Here is a 27,440-nt window from a genome sequence, read left to right as displayed (position 1 = left end):
AGGGGATGGATGCCGTGTTGTATTATTACAGAGCAACCAAAGGGCCTCCCTCAGGTGTAGGTACTAAATAAGTACTTATATGAAGAGCTTGGGCGCCTGTTTCTGAACCTTCTTTCTGCTTTACTCTTTCCTCGCGAACCCCACGTCCTCCCTCCCACCTTGACGATAAGATAAGCCCCTCGACGAGCCCCTCGGTCTAAACGTGTCCATCTACAAGAAACTTGAATCGCAAATCACAAACCATTCAAGATGGCTACCGATATGCAGGACGGTGCTTTCAAGCAGGACAACACGGCCATCCCCAGCGGTGACCGTGTTCTCCCGCTCTTCTCTCTCAAGGGCCGCACAGCCATCGTGTCCGGTGCCGGTGCCGGCATTGGCCTCGCTGTCGCTCAGGGCCTTGCTGAAGCTGGCGCCAACGTGGCCATTTGGTACAACAGCAACAAGCAGGCTCTTGTCGAGGCCGAGAACATTGAGAGGACGTACGGCGTCAAGTGTAAGTCATCTTGAAGATGGACCCTCCCGCAGAGCGACGTTCCTAGAAGAATAACGTGGACTGATGGCTGACTGATGTGATCTTCACACAACAGGCCGTGCCTACCAGGTCAACGTCATCTCTGCCGATGCCGTGGACAAGGCCATCACCGAGATCGTCACGGAGTTCAACGGCCGCCTGGACGTCTTCGTCGCCAACTCGGGCATTGCCTGGACGGAGGGTCCCTTCCTCGAAGGCTCCGTCGAGACCGCCAAGAAGGTCATGGCTGTCAACGTTGACGGCGTCATGTGGTGCGCCAAGTCGGCCGGTGCGCACTTCCGCCGCCAGAAGCAGGAGGGTACCACCATCGATGGCAAGCCGCTTGACAACTTCATCGCTGGGAGCTTCATCGCCACTGCCTCCATGAGCGGCAGCATCGTCAACATCCCTCAGCTCCAGGCCGTCTATAACGGATCCAAGGCCGCCGTGATCCACTTCTGTAAGTCGGCCTGATCTCGCATCGCTTTGTGTTTTCGAAATCTCCAGCTAACCGGCTGTGAAGGCAAGAGCTTGGCTGTCGAATGGGTTGGTTTTGCCCGTTGCAACACCGTCTCCCCGGGCTATATCCAGACGGACATCTCCCACTTCGCCGATGCCAGCGTCAAGAACCAGTGGAAGAACAAGACTCCTATGGGGTAAGTTGAACCATGTGTTAGTCAGTGCGATGATGCTAACAGATCTTCAGCCGCGAGGGTGTCGTCAACGAGCTCAAGGGTTCGTTCCTGTACCTTGCTTCCGACGCCGCCTCCTACACGACCGGCCTAGATCTGATCGTCGACGGTGGCTACAGCCTTCCGTAAAAGAAAAACCTAGTGCGAGTGATAAGACGGGACTCTAGAATAGACAGGGAGGGCCTGCTCTAGATGATAGATGGTGACAGGGGTAGACGGATCTCTCCGCGGATACAGAGAGGCAGAGAGTTTGGGACAGGACCCGCTTGTAACGAGATTATGAATCTAGCTTAGATACCTTTGGAACCAGATATGGAATACGGATCGCCATCCGCATGAAGGCCCTCTTCCGCCCCGTGCAACTATGGCTAGGATGTGAAAGGTACTAGTGCATGTGTAAAGTGTTCGACCAAAATCGCCGTACTAGTCCCAGGCGGTTATGGTAGGTATCGTCAGGGTCTAGTCGGGAAATAGTAGAGTGTGCGTCGAATATCCCCCATAGGTACAGATACGGCCACTGCCAATTCTTTGCGAAAACGGACCAGAGACCCATTGTGGGAACTCTGCCGGAGGGTCCTACCAAGGTAGTTCGTCATGTTGATGCAAGCCACATGGTCGACCAACTAACTAGTTGGGAGGGAAAGGGGGCACAGGCATGAGGCCAAGCACAGGGGACGTAGGACGGAAACGTGGGCAGACTCAGATAATACCTGGGTACCTACTTACTAGTAGGCATTCTAACTAGCCCGTGGGTTTTGACCGTTCTAAGGGAGGTAGCCCGTTGCAACTTTCTTATCCCACGCAGGGAAGAAAGCAGACCACAAGGCGAGACCATGCGGGGAAGGTTGGGTACGTACATAGACGTTGTTCGTCGATCAGTATCGAATGGTACGGAGGGAAGCCAGCCAAAGTTGCGCAAAATCAATGTACACCGCGATTGAGCGCGGCGTATCCGCCCTATCACACCGGATCCAGAGGGCCTGGTAGCCCGCCACACTCAGCACCTCTGGGGCGACCTGACTCCCGCTCCACCACCCGGGTGCTCTGCTAGAACTGCTGCTGTGCTCTGCATCAGCTACGGGCCCAACATCCTCCTCCTGCATCCCCTACTTCCCGCAGAACCTGCACATCCCGCGCTCAACGACCTAACGACGCTTTTTTCTCTGCTGACCTCTCGTCGCTCTTTTGGCCATCACGCCCTTTGCGCTAGGCCAACCACACCGGGGATCTTAAACCGCCTTGTCCTCACCTCCGCTGTCGTCGACTACCCCAAGTCCTTAACCAAACCCCCCCAAGCGCATCAGCATGGACCCTGAGGGTGAGGCTGGCTCCTTCGAGGACCGCCAAAACTCGCAGGTCGACAATGCCATCCGCGCTATTCAGGAGAAGAAGCCCCTTCCCGAGATCGACTTCACCATTCACACGATGGAGGATGGCACCCAGGTCAGCACCACGGAGCGGGTGTGCAAAGGTATTTGATGCCAATTACCCCACCATCACCACCCACCGCCCGCCACATTCCCCCCCTCGAGCCACCGACAAGGATTTACGTGCCCGAGACCACACAGCGCGCTTCGCCAAGTTGTAGAGAAATACAGGTCGCTAATCGCTTTCAATCCGCAGATGTTCAGGCGCCGGCTACCTCCTTGCCAACCGACGAGCAGTTCTTCGAAGACGAGACTCAGACAAAGCCCGACATCAACTTCCTTAAGCAGCATTTCTATCGAGAGGGCCGCTTGACCGAGGAGCAGGCACTATGGATCATCAGGACAGGAACAGAGATTCTGCGCTCCGAGCCCAACCTCCTGGAGATGGACGCCCCCATCACGGTCTGCGGTGATGTCCACGGCCAATACTACGACCTGATGAAGCTCTTCGAAGTGGGTGGTGACCCCGCCGAGACGCGATACCTCTTCCTCGGAGACTACGTCGACCGCGGCTACTTCAGCATAGAATGTGTCCTCTATCTCTGGTCGCTCAAGATCCACTATCCCAACACCTTGTGGCTCCTGCGCGGCAATCACGAGTGCCGCCATTTGACCGACTACTTCACGTTCAAGCTGGAGTGCAAGCACAAATACTCCGAAACCATTTACGAAGCTTGTATCGAATCCTTCTGCTCTCTACCTCTGGCCGCAGTCATGAATAAGCAGTTCCTCTGTATCCATGGCGGCTTGAGCCCTGAGCTGCACACTCTAGACGACATTCGTAATGTGCGTTGTTCTTTTCCGGGCTTACTACACCCCAGTATCAAACTAACTCCACTCTAGATTGACCGATTCAGAGAGCCCCCGACCCAGGGTCTCATGTGCGATATTCTCTGGGCAGATCCCCTTGAGGATTTCGGACAGGAGAAGTCGAGCGAATACTTCCTGCACAACCACGTCCGAGGCTGCTCCTATTTCTTCTCTTACCCTGCCGCATGTGCCTTCCTCGAGAAGAACAACCTGTTATCCATCATTCGAGCCCACGAGGCCCAAGATGCTGGCTACAGAATGTATCGCAAGACGCGGACGACAGGGTTCCCCAGCGTGATGACCATCTTCTCGGCCCCGAATTACCTTGACGTCTACAACAACAAGGCCGCTGTGCTCAAGTATGAGAACAATGTTATGAACATTCGCCAGTTCAACTGCACTCCTCACCCGTACTGGCTCCCCAACTTTATGGATGTCTTCACATGGTCCCTGCCATTCGTGGGAGAAAAGCTCACGGATATGCTGATTGCCATCTTGAGCACATGCTCCGAGGAGGAGCTCAAGGACGAGACACCAACGTCGGCAGCATCACCGGCTCTCACTTCACCGACTACTGCCGAAGCCGAGGACCCCAGCTCGATTGAATTCAAGCGGAAGGCACTCAAAAATAAGGTCCTTGCCATTGGACGTATGTCCCGCGTTTTCCAAGTTCTCCGAGAAGAGTCCGAGAAGGTCACCGAGCTCAAAACGGTCTCTGGTGGGCGGCTTCCCGCTGGAACGCTCATGCTGGGCGGAGAGGGAATCAAGGATGCCATCAAGACTTTTGAGGATGCCCGGAAGGTCGACTTGCAGAACGAACGCCTCCCTCCTTCTCATGAAGAAGTTGTGAAGCACCAAGAGGAAGAACGCGCGCATGCGCTCCAGAAGGCAGCCGAGGATGCAGAGAACGACACGCAGCTGCAGCAACTGTCGCGGAGGCTCAGCACGTGAGTACTCGCACCTACACACACCTCTGCTGACAACGACGCTAACAGGCAACATAGGGACCGCAAGAACCGCAACGCACCGAAATGAAGCAAGGATGTACAATAGCATCACGCCTATGAGCCTACGAACCGATTTAGCGATGGGCACCCGGGTACAAAGACAAATGCGATGATTTATGCCCTTTCCTTGGCCCACGCGCCCACCTCACTTCACTTCGAGTACTCCTATTTTCAGCTATATTCCCGGATCAGGCAGTGTCGATGAGAGCGGGCTGATGGATCGGCGGATGGAGAACTCTTGGGAATCAATCACTAGATATGTTCACGTGCGTGTTGGAAAGTCATTAAGGGCTCCGGATAGATGGCGCCACCCCCGGCGCTTGCACTACCCATTGCAACACCTGTAATGAACGAATGAACAAAGTGAATGGAAAAGTCGAAATTTGATCCGATATTTATAACCCTCGTTGTATTGCCAGCTTGTAGCTCGCTCATTCCTCATGATAAATCGCATGCTTTTGTGGTTTTGGTAATCATTACAATACTCGTTGCGCCAGCTCCAAGAGGTCATAAAACGCCTCCCGCTCTGTCTCAGCCGACTCCAGCCCGAGCCCCAACACGAGCGTCCGCCTATCCTCCGGGGCCCTGAGTGACATCTGGCTGGCAATCTGTGCCGCGTACAACTGGCCCAGCGTCTCGCGGTCCTCACCGCCGCCGCCGAGGATGGTCTTGGGCGTGAGGTGCGTCGAGGGCAGAAGGCCGTGGGTCATGCTGGGGAGGGTCATGTCTACGATGCCCGCAGAGGAGCCAGTCAGGGGGACTTGTATCTGTTCGTCCCACGTGAGTGACTTTGGAATTTTAAGGATAATGGGGAGAGAAGGGGGTGCTGTACCCATTGAGAGAGGCGGCCGCGCTGGGAGATGGTGAGGAGGATCTTGTCGGAGAAGTCGAGGCGGGTTATTTGGGTCGGGATGTTGCCAACGTTGCCGGAGAATTCGCGGCTGGGAGCCGGGAAGTCCTCTTCCCTGAGGTCTGGTACCGCCATGATAAGGATAGTCGCGTGGTTGTGAGATGGAAGTTGGTGGATGACAAGGCTAGATTAGCATATAGTGAAGGCGGTTGAGGGTCTTGGTGAGGGAGGGCCCACATTTGAACTGTCCACCACACCTGAGTACACAGCGAGGGGGATCCTCTAGCATTACTCAAACAGGCCCATTCTACGTGCTGCTTGTTGAAAGTAATATGTGACAACAGCTTCTGTAAAAGAAATTCTAAAATCATTTTTGACCTTTGACAATCTACTAGCACTCTTTAAGCAGAATTTCTACAACAGCATCCTGAGATATATTAGCAGCTAACGCCGCTTCCGTTGGTAGGTAAGGTATTTTATAAATCTACAAGGGAGATTCGCGAGACTATAATTATAGCCAAGGAGTACGGATACAAATCTCCCAAGACTTTAGAGTTCATCTATAATACGTATATCAATGCCATCATAATAAGCATCTTAATATCATAATAATAATAAATGACTTGATTAAAGACGAAGAGATTTCGATTATTAACTGAACTATCCTCTTCAATGTACCATGATACTGTTGTAAGCCAGTAAGGCATGTAACTCTTTCCCACAATTTCCGATAATGCCTGAAGTTTTATGTGTAGCTGTGTCGATGTCGGACTGTCCGACGGCCCGTGTCGTTGGATGTCCAGTTTGCATGAATACTCAAAAGACACTGGGAGTTGTATATGGGCTGTGCAGGTTGCATACGTGGGCGGGAGGAGTCTATCCGGGTGAGTTCGTCCATCTAACGTTTGATGTTATCCTGTATCCGGGATCCAGTTGTTTAGGTCATAGGTCACTCCGTGTTGTCATCGGATTGCCAGGCCGACGACGGCTTCTTCTCGTTTACCAGATGAGGTATTGTATGGGCCTTTGCCTTCCCGCGGGAATTGCCACCAATAACGGGCTCAGTCTAACCAGTCGGCCCCGGGTTGAGAATCCTACCAAACCGAGTCGCACCAGGCTGAGGTCTACCGACAACCACGTCTAGTCTCCCAACGGCATCATCCCCTTCTACGTCAGTCTCAAACTCATCTGCTCTCGCCCTCAGCTAAAGAATCACATTCTCTAGTCTATCAACTAGGTACCACAGAGCAACATTCTCATTCTCTAACATCTTAACTCTCTGTACCAAGCCCTCTATCTATCCCAGGATGGTCTCAACTGACTTCTCCGGTCTCTCGGAATAGTCGCCGCCCACAATGAATGGCTCAATTGAAAGACAACGACGGGTTCTCGATTGTTGACTGATTTAAATTCTACAATACAGCACGATACCATTTTAAGCTAGTACGATATGTGACTCCTTGCCCCAGCTTCCATTACACCTTGAGCCTTCCTAACGGAAGCTCGATCTAGCCCTTCTAAATCAGATGCCCAGTAGTACTGAGCATACTACGAATACTAAGTTACTACCGGGAGGCAGGGGTAATTTGACAGGGCTAGGGTGGCTGTGTTGGAGGCTGTTGATGGTCTTGAGCCTGCAACAGGCTGTAGACTCGATCAACAGCGCCACCTTCTTCAACAGGTCCCAAGACTCTAGTTAAAGAGATAGACCTCTGTAACCTTCAACGTTACCCTATGAAATTACCCCCGTCTCGTGTATTGATAGTAGGTAATATCTTCACAATAAGTATGACAATACCGGCATGACAAGTACGTTAATATAATCATAGATGCATCAATATATCCAATACATTAAACATTAATATAGCAACAACAAATACATCAACATTGACATAATAAGTAAGTACGGATACCAGGACATCAATATCATCGCAATAAGTGCTTAGTGTATGCAGTGCTCGACGGGAGGTATGAGGTCGCAACAGCAGCCACTACACACCAGGTCAAAACTAAATCACTACCAGGCCACCTGGCATAAAAGATTTTTTTAATCACAGTTTTCTGCTTCTCTGTTCAATCAAGCGTTGTCGATTAAAACACTTGTGTGCGGATCGGAGTTCCCCCCAAGTACATGTCGACATCAGTGAGCCTCAGTGAGTGGATACCCGCCCCGACCCACTTATCCACAAATTTTGGCTCTATTCCTGATTGGGCGCGCCCCATATGCATGCTTAAAGAAATTCAACACGCCGGGACATCTTTCACTGACCTTGCACTCGGTCGAACAAACGGACGATCCATCATGGCCAAATTTGTGCCTCGCCAGCGGAAGCACAAGGTGCTCGCCCGCCAAAAGGCACAAGAAAACGCCCGTCATCATGAGATCGAGGAAGACACCAACCAAGAGATCCTGCTCACGCAGCGCAAGAAGGATCTCGAGGTCAAGAAACAGCAGATGAAGGAGAAACTTCGCCAGGAAGGCACCACCACCAATGCAAGTGGCAAGAAGGCCAAGCGCCTAGAGAAATATATCGACACCAAGCTCCGCAAGGATGAAAATCGCGAGCTGTTAGCCAAGCTCGCCAGCAAGAAGGTCGACACGAGCCTCTTCTCCAGCAGCAGGTCCCTTGGCACAGGCCGCGAGACCAAGAAGCAGCAGCTACGAAGGGCTTTGAGGGAGCACAAGGCTGGAATCAACGCTGATGAAGAGACCATTTACGAGCCGCGAAGGGAGGTAGGGGATGACTCGGCCTCAGAAGACGAAGACACCGACGGCGTCGCTGAGGACGAAGAGGACGCCGTAGTTGAGACGGGTTCTCTTCCGAAAGGCAAACAAACACCGCCAGAGCCGGAACCACCTGCCCCAAGTGCACCCGCACTCGGTTCTGGTCTGAAGAGACCGCTGGAGGTTGATGACGAAGGCCGCCCTGTTATCCCCAAGAGACAGAAGCGGGGTGGCGTCAAGTCAAAGTTCTCGGTTGTTGAGATCCAGGCTCCGGCTTTGAGGAAATCTGAGGCTGAAGAATGGGAGGGTTTCTCAAGCGACAAGGATGAGGACTCGGCGGATTCCATCAGCGACAGCGATGATAAGTCAGAAGCCGAAGACTCGTCAGCGGAGGAAGACGGCAACAGTGCCGACGACAGTGACTCCTCAGATATCTCATCGGAAGGCGATGACTCTGAGGATGAGGATGCCGAGGGAGACAACCAGAAAGCCCCGAGACTATCAGGCTTCAAAGCATGGGCTCAACAACAGCGCAACAAAGCCCTTGGGTTCAACCCAAATGAAACGACCACGTCTAACATGGAAATACCAAGACCTGCGAACTTCGTACCACGGGCCCCTGAGCAGGAACCATTACCAAGGGAGCTTCAGCCGACAGAGGGCAACGATAGAAAAGCGTTCAGTGTCTCCGTATCGAGAACACCTGAGATTCAGGAGGCTAGACTCAAGCTACCTGTCGTCTCCGAGGAACAGCGAATTATGGAGGCCATCCACAACCACGACATTGTAGTGGTTTGTGGTGCGACTGGTTCCGGAAAGACAACGCAGGTACCGCAGTTTCTCTACGAAGCAGGCTATGGGTCGCCGGACTCTCCAACGCCCGGAATGATTGGAATTACGCAGCCACGGCGAGTCGCCGCCGTGAGTATGTCTAAACGTGTGTCGACCGAACTAGGCGATCACTCGGATAGAGTAGCCTACCAGATTCGGTTCGAAAGCTCAATCAGTGCCAAGACAGCCATCAAGTTCATGACCGATGGTGTGCTTCTAAGAGAGGTTGCCGAAGATATCACCCTGAAAAAATACTCGGCAATTGTCATCGATGAAGCTCACGAAAGGAGTGTCAACACCGACGTGCTCATCGGCATGCTAAGTCGGGTGATCAAGCTGAGGACCCAACTCGCCCAGGAGGACCCAAAGGTGAAGCCATTGAAACTAATAATCATGTCGGCAACACTGAGGATAGAGGATCTCACCATGAACTCGAGACTTTTTGCCACTCCACCGCCGGTGCTCGAAGTCGAGGGCCGCCAGCACCCTGTCACCACCCATTTCTCCCGGCGAACTACACATGACTACGTTGAAGAAGCGTTCCTCAAAATCAGCCGTGGCCACAAGAAGCTTCCTCCCGGGAGCTTCCTCGTGTTCCTTACTGGTCGGAACGAGATTGTGCAGCTGAGCAAACGACTCAAAGCTGCTTTTGGCGGACTAAAGACTGTTGAAGCACCAAATGTGCGAATACCCGCAAGCGAGGTGCCCGTTGAAGTTGAGGACATTGAGTTTGGCGATGTCGACGACAGGAACGGCGACGAGTTTGACGAAATACCGTCAGACGATGACGAAGACGAAGACGACGAATTCCAGATCGAGGAGGATCAGGAGGCTGCACCGCTCAAGGCGCAAGTCTTGCCTCTATACTCTCTGTTGCCAACTTCGGAACAGATGCGGGTGTTTGACCCACCACCCGACGGCACTCGGCAAATTATATTAGCTACCAACGTTGCAGAGACCAGTTTGACTATTCCGGGCACGCGGTATGTCTTTGACTGTGGCAGGTCCAAGGAGCGGCAATACGACTCCGTCACTGGAGTCCAGACCTACGAAATCGGCTGGATCAGCAAAGCCAGCGCAAGCCAGCGTTCCGGACGTGCAGGCAGAACTGGCCCTGGCCATTGCTATCGTCTGTATTCTTCTGCAGTATATGAGCGCGACTTTGCCGAGTTCGGAGAGCCAGAAATCCTGCGAATGCCTATTGAGGGCGTCGTGCTCCAGCTCAAGTCCATGAACCTCCCGCATGTGGTTAACTTCCCCTTCCCTACACCACCAGATCGACGAATGTTGGCAAAGGCGGAGAAGGCCCTCACATATCTATCGGCCATTTCTCCGTCCGGCGGTGTCACTGAAGAGGGAAAAAAGATGTCCATCTTCCCTCTTGCTCCCCGCTTTTCCAGAATTCTCCTGATGGGTCACCTGCACGGTTGTCTTCCGTATGCAATCGCCATGGTGGCTGGCTTATCCGCCGCAGAAGTCTTCCTCCCAGAGAACCAAGCAGTGCCAGCATTGGCTACCGATACCGATACCGAGATCCGCACGACGGCAGATGTCATAGCCGAAGACCGCCAGGCCAACGCGCGCAGGATGTTCAACGAAGTCCATAGGAGGTTTTGCTCTCTAGACGACAAATCAGATGCCATCAAGCTACTCCAAGTTGTGGGAGAGTTCGCCCACGCTCCGACGGAGGAGTGGTGCAAGAACCACTTTGTGAGATACAAGGTGCTCAAGGAGACTCAGCAGCTCCGCAAGCAAATCACCGACATTATGCGCACCAACGTACCGGCTTTTGCAAATCTCAGGTTTGAGGAGAAGCTGGAGCGGCCCTCGCCAAAACAAATTGCCGCGCTGAAGCAGATGGCGGCGCTTGGATTCATCGACCAGGTCGCCATTCGCGCCGATCTGACCCCGAACCCACCAGAATTGTATCGCAAACCGAAGCGACCCATCGATGTGCCCTACATGCCCCTTTTCCCCCTACCGGGGCAGACGGACGATACAGACCGATGCGTTTACATCCACCCATCATCTCCGATGGCACACATGAGCACGCAGGAGTGCCCCGACTACATTGTGTATTCATACTTGCAGCGAGCGGCCGCCTCGGTCTCGAATCCAGAGAAGAAGGTCAAGACGAGGATGCATTGCCTCACGGACATCTCAGGAGGGCAGCTTGCTGGGCTAGCCAAGGGGACGCCGCTGATTACATACGGTAAACCTGTCAAGGAGGTGAAGGCATCGCGAGGAGCCGACGGGGCATTGACTCGTGAGTGCTGGGTGGTGCCGTATCTGAGGTCTGAGAACTCTGGTAGTCAAGGATGGCCTCTGCCGATGAAGAAAGTTAAGCAGAAAAAGCTTGCGGACAAGGGATGGGTGGTGGTTGACTAGATTTTCGATCATGAGTAATGGGAAAATTATCAAAGTTCATGACTGCTGTTTACTTTCATTTTCCTGAACGCCTTGCTTCCCAAAATTGCAGTATACTCCGTGTCAACTCTCTCCACAGGTATTTGTACGCCCAATCTAATAGTATAGCCCAACTTGATAGTGTAGGTTTCGTCACGAAGCCGACGGGGTCGTTGCCGCAGACTTGATTTTGCTCTTGCGTCTCTTTATCTTGGGCATCGTTGCCGACTTTGGAGTCTTTTCCTTGCTATCCTTCTTGTCGTCGACCTTGGTATTGATCCTAGGTCCATTCATGGCTCCAATCCCAGCCTGCTGACCCAGCTGGGGAGGAGGCACGGGCTTGCGGCCGGTGGATGACAGGTGGAACTCGCCCGGCCGTCCCGTGATGGGGTTCTCGTCGATGTAGTCGCCCCCGTACCGCATGTGGGTCATGAAAGCCTCCTCTACCGCTCTCTCCATGGAGACGTCGTCGTTCTTCGGGCCCGCCGCGGGGGTTGCCTTGCCCACCGCATCGGGCATGGGAGTGGCTTCTTTCGATTCTTGAGGCTTGGGTACTTTTGACTGAGGCTGACTGCTGGGGAGCTGGTAGACATGGCCAAGAGATGGGCGCCACTTTCTGATAGTTTCGGCCTGTGGTAGGGCTTTTGACATGGCATGCGATATCGACATCTGGAGAAAGTTAGCCGGCGTAGGGCGTGCCACGACTGGTCATAGCCTCTTACAATGCGGGAGGCTAGGATATCGCCCAGTGTTGGTGCCATATAAATATTCTCCCCTACGATGAAGTAGGATGCGTGGATCGTGACCTCGTCCTCGTCCTGGTACTGCTTCCGCCTCGTCTGCTTGCGAATCACCCATACGCCCGTACCCATGCCCGGACCCGTCTCGGCGGGCTCCTCGCCGACAATAAACTCGAGCCCCGACATGGTCTTGAGCCGGCCCTCAAAGGCCTCGCGTGTCTGGATGTAATGGTACATGGAGGGGTTGCTCATAGCCTGGCTCATGATCACGGCGTTGTTGGAGGTGCGCTCGAAGAAGGGCGACTCGGCGAAGTAGAAGAGAATCGTGTTAGAGTGGAGGGCACCGAGTTGGGCGATAGCTTGGGGAGAACGCCATTGGATCTCGTCGAGAGGGGGGTCGTTCGGATTGGCCATCTTGGCAACTTTTGGAGGTGAAGAGGTCGCTGTCTTGTCGCGTTGTCGCGCAGGATCGAGAGTTGGGACCTTCAAACTGGAAGCATGCAAGGCTCAGTGACGTGCAGTGGGGTCCCCACTGAATCTGGGCGCTGAGCAGGCGGCGTAATTCCGCTCACCATTTTGACTTACGATCCATCGACATCAGCCATCGATCACCGGTCGGCCTTGACTTTTAAACCAACAAAACCTGCCGACACCCTTCAATCAGTACGCGATTTTCTTTCCCTTCGAAACTGTCAACTATCGATAAAATTCAATTAATCTACTACACATACGAGCAAAAAACAAAAGAGCACGATGGATCTCCTGTCTACCGTCCGCAAATCGGGCTCCAGAGGCGGCGTCAACTTCAGCTGGGACGAGGTCGCCAGCTCGTCGCACCGCGAAAACTACCTTGGCCACAGTCTCAAGGCCCCTGTCGGACGGTGGCAAAAGGGTCGCGACCTCAACTGGTACGCCAACGCGGAGCCCGCGGCCGCCAACTCGGACGAGACAGAAGCGGAGCGCCTCGAGAGGGAACGCAAGGAGGAGCTACGCAGGGTGAAGGAGGCCGAGGAGGACGCCATGGCTAAAGCTATGGGACTTCCACCGCCGCAGAGGGACACGAGCGGTGCCAACGCGGTGGAAGTGGGCACGCAGCGTCAGATTGGGCCCTCGAGCAGGCCCCCGGCTGAGGAGGAGGAGGAGTCAAGACGAGGGCGATCCCGCAGGCACAGAGATTTCGATCGGCGGGAGAAGCGTCGCCATAGGAGCAGGAGTCCAAGCCGAGGAGGAGGCCGTGACAGCAGGCGCCGCGAGCATCATGAGCACGGTAGACACAGGGAACGAAGTCGTGACCGGGGAGGTCGGGAGGAACGAAGATCACGCCGGGAGCGGAGCAGAAGTCGGGAACATGAGGACCGTGTAAGGCGCCGAAGGGACAGGAGCAGAGAGAAGCACCAGTCACAGTCAGAGGACCGCCGTGGACGGGGTTTTAGCCCGCGCAGGCGTGATTAGGTCTTTGTCGAGGCTTCTGTGCAGATCACTACAAAAAAGATACCCATAATGATAATTAAGCTTCATCCATTACCATTCCGGACGCCATTTAACCCATTTTTGTTTGACCGTCTTTCCGAAAGCCCAGCCTACTGGGTGTCTTGGAGGGCATGTGGCTTGTTCTAAGCTCATCTCTGGTACACAGTCCATGCCAAGCGAACGGTATACATGAACTTTCTCGTTGAACTCTCTCAATGAGATACTAGTAGAAGTAGCTACCTATGTTCAGGCATGTATGTAGATCCGTATTCCACGCTGGGACCGGGCGTAATGTTGTAGCATTATGAAGTACGTAGTGCCTATAATATACGGATTACGGTGGTGAATCTGGGCTTCTAGTACTCCGTACAGAGCAGTTAGCCTCCGGCTGCGTCAGCGGAATTGAGCGCCAGACAGGGGTCCACCAATCCCCAGTCTCGTAGCTAGATCAGTTGTCAGATGAGCACGTCACGACTCTCGACATCGACATCTTAGTAGTCAGCCTCGGGGAAGTGGCAGGAGGAAGTTTCCGCCACTCAGCCGCAGAACCTTCGAACGTATTCTCGGTCTCCTCCTTTTCTAAGTTAGTAGCCAAGTCGCTTGCAGGCCAAGCTCGATTGGACACGCAAAAGACCATTTCTGCCTAGAAACCCGCCCTCCAACAAAGACGCCCCGTCGCCAGGGTTAGCTTGCCTAGAATCTCCTTCGACGCGCGTGTCTTTCCAACGTCCAGATACATATCCGAAGATGCCCTGCTGACACTTGAAAATAATACTCAAGACCGGCTGTCAGCATAACCAGATCCACCAGCTCCGCAAGATCCGCTATGGACTACTCACGGTTACGCGCAGCCGCCCTCCGAGACGGCGAGGACGAGGAGGCCGTCACTGTCGACACCCGAGCTCTAATAGACAAGGTCCTTGCCCGATATTCGGGCGAGTGGACGACACTTCGAGAGCTCATCCAGAATGCCGCCGATGCTCAAGCCACGACCGTCACCGTCAAGTGGGAGACGCTGCCGTCCACCCAGGTGCCCATGCCCAACACGACGGACCGCTCCGACCTGCTCAAGCACACAATATCCAACCACACAGTCCGACGTCTAGTCGTCCAGAACGATGGCCAACCCTTTACCAAGACGGACTGGGGCCGGCTAAAGAGGATCGCCGAAGGTAACCCGGACGAGACCAAGATCGGTGCCTTCGGTGTCGGTTTCTACAGTGTCTTTGCCGACTGCGAGGAGCCCTTCGTCAGCTCCGGAAATGAGGCCATGGCCTTCTACTGGAAAGGGAATGCTCTCTTTACCAAGAAGTCCCAGATCCCAGCGGAACAAGCGACCCATCATACAACCTTTGTCCTTGATAACCGAAACACGACTACTCCCATGCCAAACCTTCTCTCTGTTAGCCAATTCTTGGCGACCAGCTTAACGTTTGTTGCGCTGCAAAATATCGAATTCTGGATTGATGATTATAAGATCCTGTCCCTCAAGAAGAAGACTTCGCCAAGTACAGATCTCCCCCTTCCTCGAGATCTGGAAGCTAGGACCAAGGACGGTCTCATGAAGGTGACGGATGTCGGGCGCACAAGCACACAAATAGACGCACACTTCATCAGTGCAATAGGCTGGAAGCCCCAGCCAGGTGGTTCTACGGCCAAATCACACGAAGCTTCTACGCCAGCAGAGGCACCTTCATTGCGATCGTTTTTCGCCAAGCTTACAGCGAGTGCTACTCAGTCCGCTTCCAAGACAAAGGCTCAGAATGAAGAGCGTTCGGCACAGACCGCCATTGCTGAAGACGTCACAAAGCTAAGCTCGTCGACCATCTTCCTCAGAGCTACATCTGCCAATATCCGAACAAGCGTGACAGCATCGTTTGCGGCGGAGCTCGAGCGAGCTACCAAAAAGCCTCCTCCAAAGACAACTAGGATCTCTATTCTCACGTCGTCTTATGATGAATCACAAGCTACAGGGGCCTCAGGGCCTGGTGGTGCCATAGCCAAAGCCACGGACGTGTTCGCCTCAGTACTGCCGAACAAGAAGCCAGGGGGTCGCATATTCATCGGTTTCCCTACTATGCAGACTACAGGAGCTGGACTTCACATATCTGCCCCTTCAACTATTCCAACTGTTGAGAGAGAGGCCATAGATCTCAATGCTCGGTGGGTCAGGACATGGAATGTCGAGCTGCTACGGGCAGCCGGCATCGTCACTCGTCTAGCCTTCGCCAACGAAATGGAGGATCTGAATCAGCGAATCCGGCAAAATGTGAATAAGTTCGGGAAAATTACCAGTGAAAGCGTCCACAAGTTCATTCCAGAGGCTGCGCACATCTTCAAGACCTTTTCCTTTGGCGATTCCACCCCCAGCGGACAGGTCGGGCAGGTCATTGAAGAAGCTTTCTGGACTTGCTTCAGGAAAGCTTCGATTGAGGTCTACTCGACCCAAGGTGTATTGCAGACCTCGCAAGTCCGGCTTGAATCTGCTGAACTCACCAAGTTTGTCCAGAGCATCCCAGTTCTTCCCAAAGAGTTAATCGAAGATCGCTTTGTGAAGAAGCTCATCGACTTTGGGCTCATTTCACATATTACCGTGACAGATATCAAGAAAGAGCTGGAGGCTAAATCCCTCGACAAGGATCAGCTCCTTCATTTCGTGAGCTGGGCGGGGAAGAAGAGTCTCAGCGGTGAGCTCGACCCTGGGAGCAGAAATGCCCTCTTGGATGTAGCGGTGGGCTCCGTTGGTGAAGACGATAATCAAGGCGAGATTATTGCACTCGGAAGCATCCAGAACTATTTGGTCCCCAGCCAAATCCCTGCCCACCTACCCATCCCCCCAACAACCATTCCTCTGGCTTTTACGGTTAATTCCTTGGCTGTTGAGTTGCATGCTTTGGGTTGGGAGCCTCTAGGGCATATTCCCTGGCTGAAATTCATACTCCAGACAAGCTCATCAAAACCAGAGGAAGAGAACCTGACAAAGTCGCCCAAGTTTGCCGTCCAGGTCCTCACCGTCCTATCGCGCAACTGGGACAACATGAACAACAACGGGCAGCAGACGGTTGCCAGCCTTCTCCAAACTCAAACGGTGATGCCCACCAAGTTTGGCATGAGAAAACCAGGAGAGTCCTTTTTCCCCTCTGTCAAACTATTCGATGATCTCCCTGTTATTGAGGGCTGTCAGAAGATGAAGGAGAAGTTCTTGGTCGCCATTGGGGTCCGCAAAACAGTAGATCTCGAGACCATATTTACCCGTCTCTTGAACCCTTCGGCCGAGGGTGCTCACCAGAAATGGAGTCATATGGAGCTCATCAAGTATCTTACCTCAGTGCAAAACGACATCCCAGGCACCGACTTGGAGAAGCTCCGGAACTCACGCATCTGCCCCGCCGAAGCCGGTCCCAAGGGTATGGAGCCAACAAAGGGAACGGAGAGGCTGTACAAGGTGTCAGATCTCTTTGAGCCGAAAGATTCTTTGAGAGTTCTGAAGCTGCCGGTCCTCCAATGGCCAGGCCCTCCTGGAAGCTTTCGACCTAGCAGTCCAGAGGCTAGATTCTTGGCCATTCTGGGCTTGCGAACACATCCCTCCGTGCCAGAGCTAGTGGACATGATGTGTTCCCAAGACGACGCTCTGAGGGTAGCGTCCATGACCTATTTCATTGCCAATCACCACGTAAACGGATACGGTTCTTTCAACCTTGCAGGTACGCGCAAGGCCATACTACCTTTACAGGGCAGTACTCGATTTGTGCAGCCATCAGCGTGCTTCACAAATGAGCGGGCTGCCGTACTGGGTTTCCAAATCCTCAAGAAAGATCTCCATGACCACGCCAACAAATTCGGGGTAGCCAGAGATCCGCCCATGGTAGAATGCATCAATCGCCTTCTAGCAAACCCGCCCCAAAGTCATGAGGCGGCAGTCTCCTTGTTCAGCTATTTTTCCACCCGAATCCAAGAGCTCGGGCAAAACAACGTGGCCAAGCTTCGAAATGCCCCCATTGTACCTGTTCTTCGGGCCGGCGCCTCCAAGGGTGATGAAAAGTCGAGGAAGGTAGTATCTCACATCAGTCCTTCGAGAGCCTATCTGGGTACTTCCTTGACCTACGGCGGCATATTTGACTTTGTCGACTTTGGTCAAGATGCGAACGCATTCCTGTTCACATGCGGAGCGAAGAGCGAGCCAACCAAGCTAGAAGTTGCACAAATGGCGTGCAGCGAGCCAGCCAGGTTACTGAGCGTTCTTCAGAGCCCAGAAAAGTACCTTGACCTTCTCAAGTCACTTGCCGAAGCATCTTCGACGCTACATCGCGATAAGGACCTGTGGCGCCAGATGAAATCCTCGTCATTCCTGCTGGCCTACAAGGAGCAGGCAGCTCCAAATAAAGAGAATCTCATTGACCTGGATGATGATGAGGTACCTGTCCGGCAGTACCAGCTTGCCTCTGCCAGTCAGATTGTAGTGGTGGACGACATCATTAGCTATCGGCTTTTCAAGGAGCATCTTGTCTGTGCCCCCGAAGAGGACGCCCTCGAGAGATTTTACCTATCATTGGGCGCCCAGAAACTCAGCGATATTGTGCAAGAAGATGTACGCATCGGTCCACATGCCGACAGGAGTAACAGGGCTGAGACGTTGAGGAAGCACGTCCTCGAACGCTCAAAGATCTTCCTCTACGAGTATGCCAACTATCGGCGCGACGCCATCAAGAAAGATACCAAATGGCTTGAGAAGAATCTGCGCGTTGAGATGGTCAGCTCGGTGGCCCTGCGGCGCACGCTCAAGGGGCAGCGACAGTCTCATGTTGAAAAACGATCTGCCGCCAGCGCTCCTACATCTGGATCCTGGGTTCTCTATGTCACGAATGATGGAAAACCTGATATGTACCAAGTGGGACAGGCCCTCTGCCAGATGCTCCTAGATCGTCCAAATCAGCAAGCATACCTGTTTTTCGAGCCGTTCCTAACGCTTGACCTATATGGGCTCAGAGCTCGTGGTTACAATGTCGACCGCATTCTCCGCGCCAAGGCGGCCGAAGCAAGGTTTGCCGAGGAGGAAAAGCGCAAAGCGCTGGAGGAAGAGCAAAGGAGGATCCAGGAGAGAGAAAAGGCCCAGGCTCAGCAAGAACGCTCCCTGGAACAACGCAGCCCAGTGGTGGCGGCTGGTGCTTCTGGTCGCTCAGATGGGCCCCAGACGCCGGAGCCCAACTCTATGATGCCCGGCTCCTGGGATACGCCAGAAGACGCAAAGGCAGAAATGGGGGAGTATGCCAAACGTGGCAAGAGTTTATTTTCAAACCTTACCCGTCGACTCGGATTTGATACCCAGGAGGACAACAGCGCACAGCGTCAGCTGGAGCAGTTTGTTGATCAGCCCAAAGAGTCTGGTTCATCCACAAGCGTTGGCAATGGCAACACCGGCCAGCGTCCGCAAAATGACGATGGTCGCGTCACGAATCCTGCTGTTGTTCATCAAAATTTACTCAACGCGGTCAATGCAACACGCCCCCACGGGTCTTCTAGCGTCTTCTCGAACCCCCAGGTCAACGAGGTCAAAGAGCAAGCCTCATACTGCGATGAGAGGCCAGCACAGAATATCAAGTTCATATCTCAGGCATCCAATGGGTTGAAGGTATATGTGTCAAGGGACATATCGGCAGAACCGTATCAGTTCTTATCCAAGAACATCAACGCCATCAACATATTTGCCTCTATCCTGGCCGAAGTCGCGCAGGTATATTCTTTACCCACGAAGGTGTTGCACATATTCTACGATGAGAAGGGCGGAACGATCGCTTTCAACACTGGCGGAAGCTTGTTCTGCAATCTCAGGTTCTTCCTGCAACTCCACGCCGGTCAGCTAATGGGCCCACGACCAGGTGAAGCCATGGCCGAGGCTGCGACTTGGTGGTGGGTTGTGCTGGCTCATGAACTGGCTCACAATCTGGTCTCTATGCATAACTCGGACCACAGCTATTACACGTAAGTGTCCACACCATAGCCATCCCTGATTTGAGTGCTAACAGCGCCCAGCGAGTCGTTTATACAGCAATACTTCAGCAAGATGATGGTGAAGACGGCCCAATGGCTGCAGAACCCCACCACCTTGCAACTTCAACAACATACACCCCCAAGAGCATCGATCGCCCCTACTAATGCCCAAGAACCGCCACCGCCATATACGACTGGAGCATTTCGTTGAGCCACGAGGTTCCGCAGCTTGATTAGACCAGACCTTGCATTGCCTGGAGTTGTGAATTTGGCGGCATTTAGCTTGTTGTTTAGATGATTAATTTATAGACGCGAAGACTTGGTTTTAATAGAATCTCTGTCATGCTCCTACACTTGTCATTGAAATCACCACGACGTGCTGTCCAACTCAGGCGCCTCCTTCCCCTGCTATCCTTAACACTCCAAATCATGTGGACAGCTATCAAAAAAAAAAAAAAAAAAAAAATACAGCTGTTGAAAATTTGAATTAGAAGCATGGTCAAACACTTGTTTTCTTTAAAATTGAATTTGCCTTTTATTGCTCAAGTCACGGAGCGAGTGCGAACTTGAGAGTCGGATCGACGTTGGACAGATCACGTGACTTATGTGGGCCCTTGATGAATCCGCTCGTCGAGCAGCTCACGACCTCGCAACTCGAATTGCGACTCACCCGCCCAACGCCAGCTCGTCAACCACTCGATCCGACCCCCCAGGTACGGGACAAATCCACGATCACGACTCCTACCGATCCCTGACCGACCCAATTGGCCAAAATGGTGCACCGTATCGCCTTCTGGAGCTGCTTCGGTAAGCCCCCCCCCGGGTCCCGTCCCCCCGTCCTCCCGAGGATCCTCAGTAAAAAACGACTGAAAGGCTAACAACGTGCCAACGAATAGGCCTGGCCGTGCGCTTCTGGCAGGTTGGCATCGAGATGCGCCCCTTCTTCAACAAGAGCTCCCTCTGGGCGTACCCCGCCTACGCCCTCGGCGGCGCCAGCTTCGGTTACTGGCTGCAGGGTGTCGACGACAGGCAGACGGCGATGCTCACGGAGCGCAAGAACATCCTGCTGGAGAAGCGGGAGCGGAAGGCTCAGAGGGATGCCCAGAACGCCGCCGCCGAGGCGTGAAGACCACGTGTGTGGGGGGAATGCAGGGAGGACAGACGGGGGGTGGTGGTGATGTGAGGGCGGAGGACGAATTGTACATATCTTGTGGGCATAGATGGTGGACGGACCAGGTCCACGCGGAATCCAATAACGGTTTTCTTTGTGCTATACCAATACCAAGGCTTTGATCTTGCTTTACGAGAATCCTAGATGTGGACATGGCGTGCCACGGCATGCCGAGATTACCGAATACGCGGCATGAAGAAGTATATGGAGATTCACAGGCTCACAGGCTCACAGTCACGCAATAGTTCGTATTTCATGAAGAGAGGGAATAGTCGAGTGTTTGAATATTGATTCTCTAGCAATACCCAACGCACATGACTCACAGCTCCTCCAGCTTGCGCAGAGTAGCCGCTACCGTTGCAGGTGTCGAGAAACCCAGCTCGGTAATGACGGTATTTATATACTGGGGCTTGGTGGTATCAAACAGTAGGCGGAGCTCCCCGTCAGTGCACCTCTCCGGGTCAATCTCGTTATACGTGAGCGAGTCGATCGAGACACGCTCTGTGAAGTTGATAGTCTCGCACAGAGTAGTAAGCTTGACCCCCATGTCCTTGGCCGCCACGGCAACATCGCACGTACCTGCGCGAGCGTACATGGCGCCGTTGCTAAACATGGCTTCGGCACCAACGAGGACCCGGGTGGCCTCTCGGAGGTGCGTCCGCAGAGCCCCAAGGTCGGTGGAATAGATGACTTGGCCAAAGCCCTTCTGGGAAAGCTTCTTGGCGAAGTTCAGGCCTACCCTTGCGAAAGGGTCGTCGACAATAATGACCCTGATCTTGTGCCCGCAGGCCTGCCCCAGGAGTAGCGCTTTTTCGACAAGCGGGTGGTGCGCGTATGTCAAGATAACCTCAGTCTCCGCAAAAGCCTCCACAGCCTTGACGGCAATCATGGGTTCAGCCATTGTGATACGATCTCGAATATAGTTATCAATGGCTTCGAGAAGGATCTTCTTTGCGTCGGTGTCAGACAAATCAATATCAATCTTGCTGATCTGTAACTTCAGCCACCGGATGGCGTTACCCATGGAGAAGCACATTGGGCGGCATGCGGTGAGGTAGACGATCTGAGGGCTGAGGACATGCGAGGTGAAGTGTCGGGAGAAGGTGGTGCCTTGGGGGGTGTCATAGCTTTCAATGACCTGGGTATGTCAGTCTACGAGCTTTCAAAAGAAGCAGGCCTAGGTGCAACTTACCTTCTTGAAAGCAAGCAGTGTCGTTTCCAACCGCTCAGTGGGATTGGTCATTTCGAAAGTGGCCATATATTGACCGAGAATCAGGACGGCAGGATTAACATCCTTATCCGCCTGTGTGGTCTTAATCCTCCGCGCGATAGGCAGATGGCTGAAGCACTCCGGCACCGTTGGCTTCACTTCCTTGGGGGCTGCCGGCGCCGCTGGTCGGGCCCCGGATTTCTGGTAGCCTCCTTGTTGCGCATCCTGCTTAGATTTCCCCTTGCCTCCCTTTGCGTCGCCTCCTTGTGACTGCTGGCCGCCGGGTGGCGCTTGCGCTACCTGGGAGACCTTTGCCTGTGCTCTTCGCGCCGCCTTCTCCTCCTTTGCCTTCTTCTTCAGCTCGGCGTTGGAGAGCTTCTTCTCGCCCGCAGCTTCGCCTCCCTTCGCTGGTTGCTCGCCCTTTGCCGGCTGTTGCTCTTTCGTTTGGCCCTGCCCCTGGTTTTTCTTCTGATCCCCCTCAGGCGTCTTTCCTGCCGATGCAGGCTCTCCCGTCTCCACCGCCATGGGTCGTGGCGCCTCGGTCGTGTTGGATGGGTTTCGTAGCAATGTAGGCGGGGGATTTGCAGCCGTGGTGCAGGAGCAAAGTATGGAGAACAGGTGGGTGATTTTGTCGAAAATGATGACAGTTCCTCAATTCGTTCCTTGATTCGGAGGGGGCGGGTTAGCCCTGGAAAAGCTGCAGCGCAATAGATCAGGTCGCGAGAGTCGAGGGTGATGGTGGTGGGAGGTTGAGTCACTGCAAAAGATGTTGTGCAGGGATGGTGGGGGAAGAGCAAATGCCCCGCGTCAGTGAAGAAATGGCCATTCAAGTTCAAACTTTGGGACGGCGGCGGCAGAGCGGCAGCTGCAAAGCCTCGCCATCGTTGAACCATCCGAGTCGGTTACAATACGTTTCAACCATAAATAATATGCGCTTCGCAAGGTCCACTAGATAGCCGACTGGTATATTAACCAATGATCAACTATGAGAGCGTGACGGCAGGATCTTCCATCGCGCAATGCCATACAGACAGCTTAGAGAGCCAAACCAGCCCATGATCTCGCATAATTTTGGCTCTTCAACAGCAGCTACAGTGCTAAACGAGTGGAAGGTCGAAGAGGCGTCTAGCTAGATACACGAGTAGATATACTCTACGGCAGCGTATGCTCTCGGACCAGATACCGAAACATTGTTGTTGCAACGAAGTTAACGTCTAATGTTCGTAACTCCGAATCACCACCCTCAAAGCTTTATTATTCCAAACGTACCTATAGACATGCTCATGTCCTAGGTATCCAACGCGAAAACATTACGCTCCTAATCCTAAGCCATAGCTACAACAGAATGCAGAGCAGCGAGCGTTCGAAGTCTATTCCAGGCCCTCTGCTGCCATAAACGTCATCTCCTTCTTCACGCCAGTCCAGCCTGGGACCGTTCGCAATGAAAGAGTAAATTCACCACCATCGAAGTGGAAGGGTTTCCAAAAATTCCCTACCCGGGCAAAGCCCAAATAGGAGCGGTTTAGGTATAGTTTTCAACTAGCAAAATTCCTCTCTCAGCTTATCGCTTCACGGAGAAGGAAAACGCCCGTGCACTTGGATGGGGAAGAAAGGAAAAAAAGAAGACTGAAAGGCCGGGGGTGACGAAAGGGTTTTATAGTGAGGAGTGGTCCGTGCGCTAATGCCAGATCACTCTCTCACGTAAGGCACGGGACGTGACCTGATTGGCTGTGACACACCCACCCTGCAACTGCCTGCTGGGGAGACAACCAGGCAGTCACCTCAGCCTCACAAGCATCACTGGGGAAAGAGTCACTTGCACGCCAGCTCTGGTTAACCGCACTGGCGGTGCCTACTACCTTGGCTAGAATTCAAGTGAAGGCCCTTTTGCAGTGAATCATAAGTCAGGATCTCTGGTAACACTGCAGCTTTACAAATGTGGGACTCAGGATGAATGGATCCTGTGATTGAATCTCCACACGACCTGATCGATCGGGGTGCAGCGGTTACCCTTGAGTCCACGTTTCGCAATGGTATGTCGAACTAACACTGGTGGCTTGAGGCTTTGGTTTCAGGGAGTAGGCAAGTAATTGGGTATAAAGCAAAGAATATGCCTGGGTCTGACGGCGAGGCGAGTACTACAGCCAGTATAATACAATACCTCGAGGGCTATCTATTTGACTTCTCGTTAGGAGTACCGGAAGAATAGAAGAAGCACCTGCTGGGCAATCAATTAAGATTATCTTTTGACTCCCGAATACTCAAAAAGCCATATCTATCAATACTATAGAATACTTCCCATAGCCTCCAAGAATACACTTCAGATTTGGCAAGGGTTGATCTTGTCTGGACTGGTGGTTTAGGTTAGGTCAATCGATCAATCGACCACTTCCGACTTCGGCAACCACTTTTAATAGGTTGGTGTAGTGGGCGTATGCAGCTGAGGAAATGGAATTCCTATTAAATATCAGGTAATCATTAATCTCCGAGTAAGAGATTAAAATTCTCCGAGGAGTCATATTGTCATCTTAGGGCGCGCCTTGTGATGATCCTATTGAGTCATATGCATATGAGTGGGCGTTGATCGATCTGATAAAAAAAAAGTCCCCAGACTCTGAGACACTTCCCGCAGAACCTCACGCCATCTCATCTTTACACCAACCATCAACCACAGCCATGAAGGTCACTCGTGCCTGCTACTCAGCGTCGCTGAGCGGCACCATCCCGCAGGCCAAGCTGAAATACGTGCCCACGTCTGGCACTTACCCCCAGGGCTTCAGCGCAGCCGGCATCTTTGTCGGTGTCAAGCCTGGCAACACCAGCAAGCCCGACCTCGCCGTCGTCACCTCGGACCGGCCTTGCGCCGCCGCCGCCGTCTTCACCAAGAACAAGTTCCAGGCCGCGCCTGTCACTTTTAGCCGCAAGATCCTCCAGAGCAGGGCCAACACGGGGCTGCGCAGCGTCGTTATCAACTCCGGATGCGCTAATGCCGTGACCGGTGCTGGAGGCCTCGAGGATGCGGCCAAAATGGCTAAGACGGCCGACCAGAGGGTGGGAAGCGACGACTCGACGCTAGTCATGAGCACGGGTGTCATTGGGCAGAGGTGAGATGCGCAATTGGAACTGAAATGGCGCTCAATGCCTCGCAATTGATCGCTGACGATGAGCTGCGACAGGCTCCCCATACAGAAGATCGTGGACCATATCCCGGTCGCATACCACCAGGCCGGAGAGTCACACAAGCACTGGATGAACTGCGCCAAGGCCATCTGCACCACTGACACATTCCCTAAGCTCATGTCCCGGTCTTTCTCGCTGCCGTCATCACCGGGTATCGAGTACCGCATCGCGGGCATGACCAAGGGTGCTGGTATGATTGCGCCTAACATGGCCACCCTGCTGACCATCCTGGCGACGGATGCCCCCATCTCCCCCGGTGTCATGCCCAAGGTCCTGAAGCATGCCGTCGACCGCTCTTTCAACGCCATCACCATCGACGGTGACGCCTCCACCAACGACACCGTCGCGCTCCTCGCCAACGGAGCTGCCGGCGGAGCCGAGGTGTCGTCCGAGCAGTCGGCCGACTTCGCCGCCTTCGAGGAACTCCTCACCGAATTCTCTGCCGACCTCGCTAAGTACGTTGTCCGCGACGGCGAGGGCGCGACCAAGTTCGTCACCATCCGCGTCGTCGACAGCGCCACCGAGGAGGGCGCCCGCGAGGTGGCCCGCTCCATCGCCCGCTCGCCGCTCGTCAAGACGGCCCTGTACGGCAAGGACGCCAACTGGGGCCGCATCCTCTGCGCCGCCGGCTACGCCCTCATCTCGCCCCCCGGCCAGCCCGTCAACGACGTGCCCGAGATCGTGCCCGAGCGCACCAACGTGTCCTTCGTGCCCACCGACGGCTCACCCGAGCTGAAGCTGCTGGTCAACGGCGAGCCCGAGCAGGTCAACGAGGAGCGCGCGAGCGAGATCCTGGAGATGGAGGACCTCGAGATTGTGGTGAGGCTCGGCACCGGCGACAAGAGCACCGTGCACTGGACGTGTGACTTTAGCCATGACTACGTGACCATCAACGGGGACTACCGGACATAGACAAAATGTATCCAAAATAAGATTTGAAAGTTGGCCTGCCGGTCTCTATTCTATGTACTTTTTTCTTCGGCCTTGCACCCCTTAACGCCCAAGCAAATAAAAAAACTCCGTGGGATACTACTACTCTCCATACGGTAGTAGCCATCTACGCACTCAGCGTCCCCTTGGTGCTGGGCACCTCGCCCTCCTTGCCGGGCACCCTACTCGTGGCCATGCGGATGGCCACGGCGAGGGCCTTGAAGGCGCTCTCGGCGCGGTGGTGGTCGTTGGTGCCGCGCAGGCAGTCGACGTGCATGGTGACGCGGGCGGCCTGGGCGAAGCTCTCCAGGCAGTGGGGCACCATCTCGCAGCTCAGGCGGCCGAGCCACTCGCGCTTGAGGCCCAGCTCGATGACGGCGTAGGGGCGGTTGGACAGGTCGACGACGGCGCGCGAGAGGGCCTCGTCGAGGGGCGCGTATGCGTAGCCGAAGCGGGCGAGGCCGGTCGGGGTGCCGAGGGCGGTGGCGAAGGCGTAGCCGAGGGCGATGCAGCAGTCCTCGGCGGTGTGGTGGTCGTCAACTATTTTTCAAACAAAATCTCGGTCAGCTATGGATTCTCTATGCCTGGAGTACTGGGGGAGGGAGAGAGACGTACTGTGCAGGTCACCCTGGCAGTTGAGAGCGAGACTCCAGCCGGCGTGCTTGGCGAGGGCGTGGAGCATGTGGTCGAGGAAGCCGATGCCCGTGTTGACGGCAATCTTCTGGGACTTGCTGGCCTGAGAGGCGTGGCCGTCCTGGCCCTGGAGGAGGCGGGCGTCGGTGTCCGCGGGGAAGTCGCCGCCGTCGAGGTTGAGGGCGAGCTGGATCTTGGTCTCGTTGGTGTCACGAGCGAGGGCGGCCGCGCGCACGGGGGTGGAAGGGGCCATGGTTGTTGTTGGTGAACGGAGGTTGCTAGGAAGATGTCGGGTTGGGTGCGTCTGGAGGTCAATGGGACGTAGAGGTGGGATGTCGTGGGTGCGTTATGACTCTGGGAGGAGGGGGATTGGGGTGGTTGAGTCTCGATGAGTCTCGAGTCTCAACCGCTTGGAACCTCCCGACTTTTTGGGCCCCACTTCACTTGGAAGTCCGAAGTTCGGTGGCGCACTCCACCTATAAGAAGAGTCGTGATTATCCTTCCAATGCTGTGCCAATGCATGGAATGTCTGGTATGTATATATTAACAGGGGAACGCATGTAAACATGTTTAATAAACCATTGCATGAATCTGTCTTGAATCGTATTAGAGGCCCCTGCTGGATGCCAATGGTGTTACCAAAGGCCAGCCGAGCGCTAACTTCGGTATTGAGGTGATGCAGCTTGATCCATTTCCCATCACTTGGCGGTACAGACTATAGCTATAATTCTGGAAAATCCATTGGAATCTTGCGAATTCGTCCAATATACTTATGATGCGCGGTCTGTATTCTCCCCGTTGGAGCGGCTTATTACCCCACCGTTGCTGTGGCTGCCCCTCCATTTGTTGCCCAAAA

General features: G+C 54.0%; 11 protein-coding genes across 11 annotated transcripts; 7 read left to right on the top strand and 4 right to left on the bottom strand.

Annotated features, from left to right (window-relative positions):
• Positions 1-249: 249 nt before the first annotated feature.
• SOU1 (uncharacterized protein) lies at positions 250-1,335 on the top strand (the record flags this gene model as incomplete). Its single annotated transcript, XM_083198322.1, has 4 exons — positions 250-496; positions 591-974; positions 1,038-1,170; positions 1,221-1,335. 4 exons carry the CDS (start codon positions 250-252, stop codon positions 1,333-1,335), a joined length of 879 nt encoding a protein of 292 aa, XP_083046057.1.
• A 1,176-nt stretch (positions 1,336-2,511) lies between these two features.
• Positions 2,512-4,478, top strand: CNA1 (serine/threonine-protein phosphatase 2B catalytic subunit; the record flags this gene model as incomplete). The annotated part of the gene is made up of 4 exons (XM_083198321.1): positions 2,512-2,677; positions 2,830-3,419; positions 3,477-4,390; positions 4,439-4,478. The coding sequence occupies 4 exons, from the start codon at positions 2,512-2,514 to the stop codon at positions 4,476-4,478; spliced, it is 1,710 nt and encodes a 569-aa protein (XP_083046056.1).
• Positions 4,479-4,926: 448 nt separating this feature from the next.
• Positions 4,927-5,435, bottom strand: ACO1O0_008966 (uncharacterized protein; the record flags this gene model as incomplete). Its single annotated transcript, XM_083198320.1, has 2 exons — positions 4,927-5,217; positions 5,283-5,435. 2 exons carry the CDS (start codon positions 5,433-5,435, stop codon positions 4,927-4,929), a joined length of 444 nt encoding a protein of 147 aa, XP_083046055.1.
• A 2,167-nt stretch (positions 5,436-7,602) lies between these two features.
• ECM16 (ATP-dependent RNA helicase ECM16 domain-containing protein) lies at positions 7,603-11,244 on the top strand (the record flags this gene model as incomplete). The annotated part of the gene is made up of 1 exon (XM_083198319.1): positions 7,603-11,244. The coding sequence occupies one exon, from the start codon at positions 7,603-7,605 to the stop codon at positions 11,242-11,244; it is 3,642 nt and encodes a 1,213-aa protein (XP_083046054.1).
• Positions 11,245-11,415: 171 nt separating this feature from the next.
• MED6 (mediator complex subunit MED6) lies at positions 11,416-12,416 on the bottom strand (the record flags this gene model as incomplete). The annotated part of the gene is made up of 2 exons (XM_083198318.1): positions 11,416-11,931; positions 11,985-12,416. 2 exons carry the CDS (start codon positions 12,414-12,416, stop codon positions 11,416-11,418), a joined length of 948 nt encoding a protein of 315 aa, XP_083046053.1.
• Positions 12,417-12,755: 339 nt separating this feature from the next.
• Positions 12,756-13,365, top strand: ACO1O0_008963 (kinase phosphorylation protein-domain-containing protein; the record flags this gene model as incomplete). Its single annotated transcript, XM_083198317.1, has 2 exons — positions 12,756-13,098; positions 13,121-13,365. The coding sequence occupies 2 exons, from the start codon at positions 12,756-12,758 to the stop codon at positions 13,363-13,365; spliced, it is 588 nt and encodes a 195-aa protein (XP_083046052.1).
• A 933-nt stretch (positions 13,366-14,298) lies between these two features.
• On the top strand, positions 14,299-19,455 carry ACO1O0_008962 (DUF3684 domain-containing protein; the record flags this gene model as incomplete). Its single annotated transcript, XM_083198316.1, has 1 exon — positions 14,299-19,455. One exon carries the CDS (start codon positions 14,299-14,301, stop codon positions 19,453-19,455), a length of 5,157 nt encoding a protein of 1,718 aa, XP_083046051.1.
• Positions 19,456-20,233: 778 nt separating this feature from the next.
• On the top strand, positions 20,234-20,586 carry ACO1O0_008961 (uncharacterized protein; the record flags this gene model as incomplete). Its single annotated transcript, XM_083198315.1, has 2 exons — positions 20,234-20,267; positions 20,357-20,586. 2 exons carry the CDS (start codon positions 20,234-20,236, stop codon positions 20,584-20,586), a joined length of 264 nt encoding a protein of 87 aa, XP_083046050.1.
• A 364-nt stretch (positions 20,587-20,950) lies between these two features.
• ACO1O0_008960 (translation initiation factor eIF2B subunit delta) lies at positions 20,951-22,366 on the bottom strand (the record flags this gene model as incomplete). The annotated part of the gene is made up of 2 exons (XM_083198314.1): positions 20,951-21,769; positions 21,824-22,366. The coding sequence occupies 2 exons, from the start codon at positions 22,364-22,366 to the stop codon at positions 20,951-20,953; spliced, it is 1,362 nt and encodes a 453-aa protein (XP_083046049.1).
• Positions 22,367-24,517: 2,151 nt separating this feature from the next.
• ECM42 (glutamate N-acetyltransferase) lies at positions 24,518-25,933 on the top strand (the record flags this gene model as incomplete). Its single annotated transcript, XM_083198313.1, has 2 exons — positions 24,518-24,945; positions 25,018-25,933. 2 exons carry the CDS (start codon positions 24,518-24,520, stop codon positions 25,931-25,933), a joined length of 1,344 nt encoding a protein of 447 aa, XP_083046048.1.
• A 145-nt stretch (positions 25,934-26,078) lies between these two features.
• On the bottom strand, positions 26,079-26,837 carry HIS3 (imidazoleglycerol-phosphate dehydratase HIS3; the record flags this gene model as incomplete). Its single annotated transcript, XM_083198312.1, has 2 exons — positions 26,079-26,491; positions 26,567-26,837. 2 exons carry the CDS (start codon positions 26,835-26,837, stop codon positions 26,079-26,081), a joined length of 684 nt encoding a protein of 227 aa, XP_083046047.1.
• Positions 26,838-27,440: the final 603 nt, after the last annotated feature.

The sequence above is a fragment of the Amphichorda felina genome (genome assembly GCF_050947745.1).
Source record: "Amphichorda felina strain 45539 chromosome Unknown scaffold_9, whole genome shotgun sequence".
In the NCBI taxonomy this organism is placed as follows: Eukaryota; Fungi; Ascomycota; class Sordariomycetes; order Hypocreales; family Bionectriaceae; genus Amphichorda; species Amphichorda felina.
Note: the sequence above shows the minus strand (reverse complement) of the source record. Positions and strands in the feature narration are given on the sequence as shown.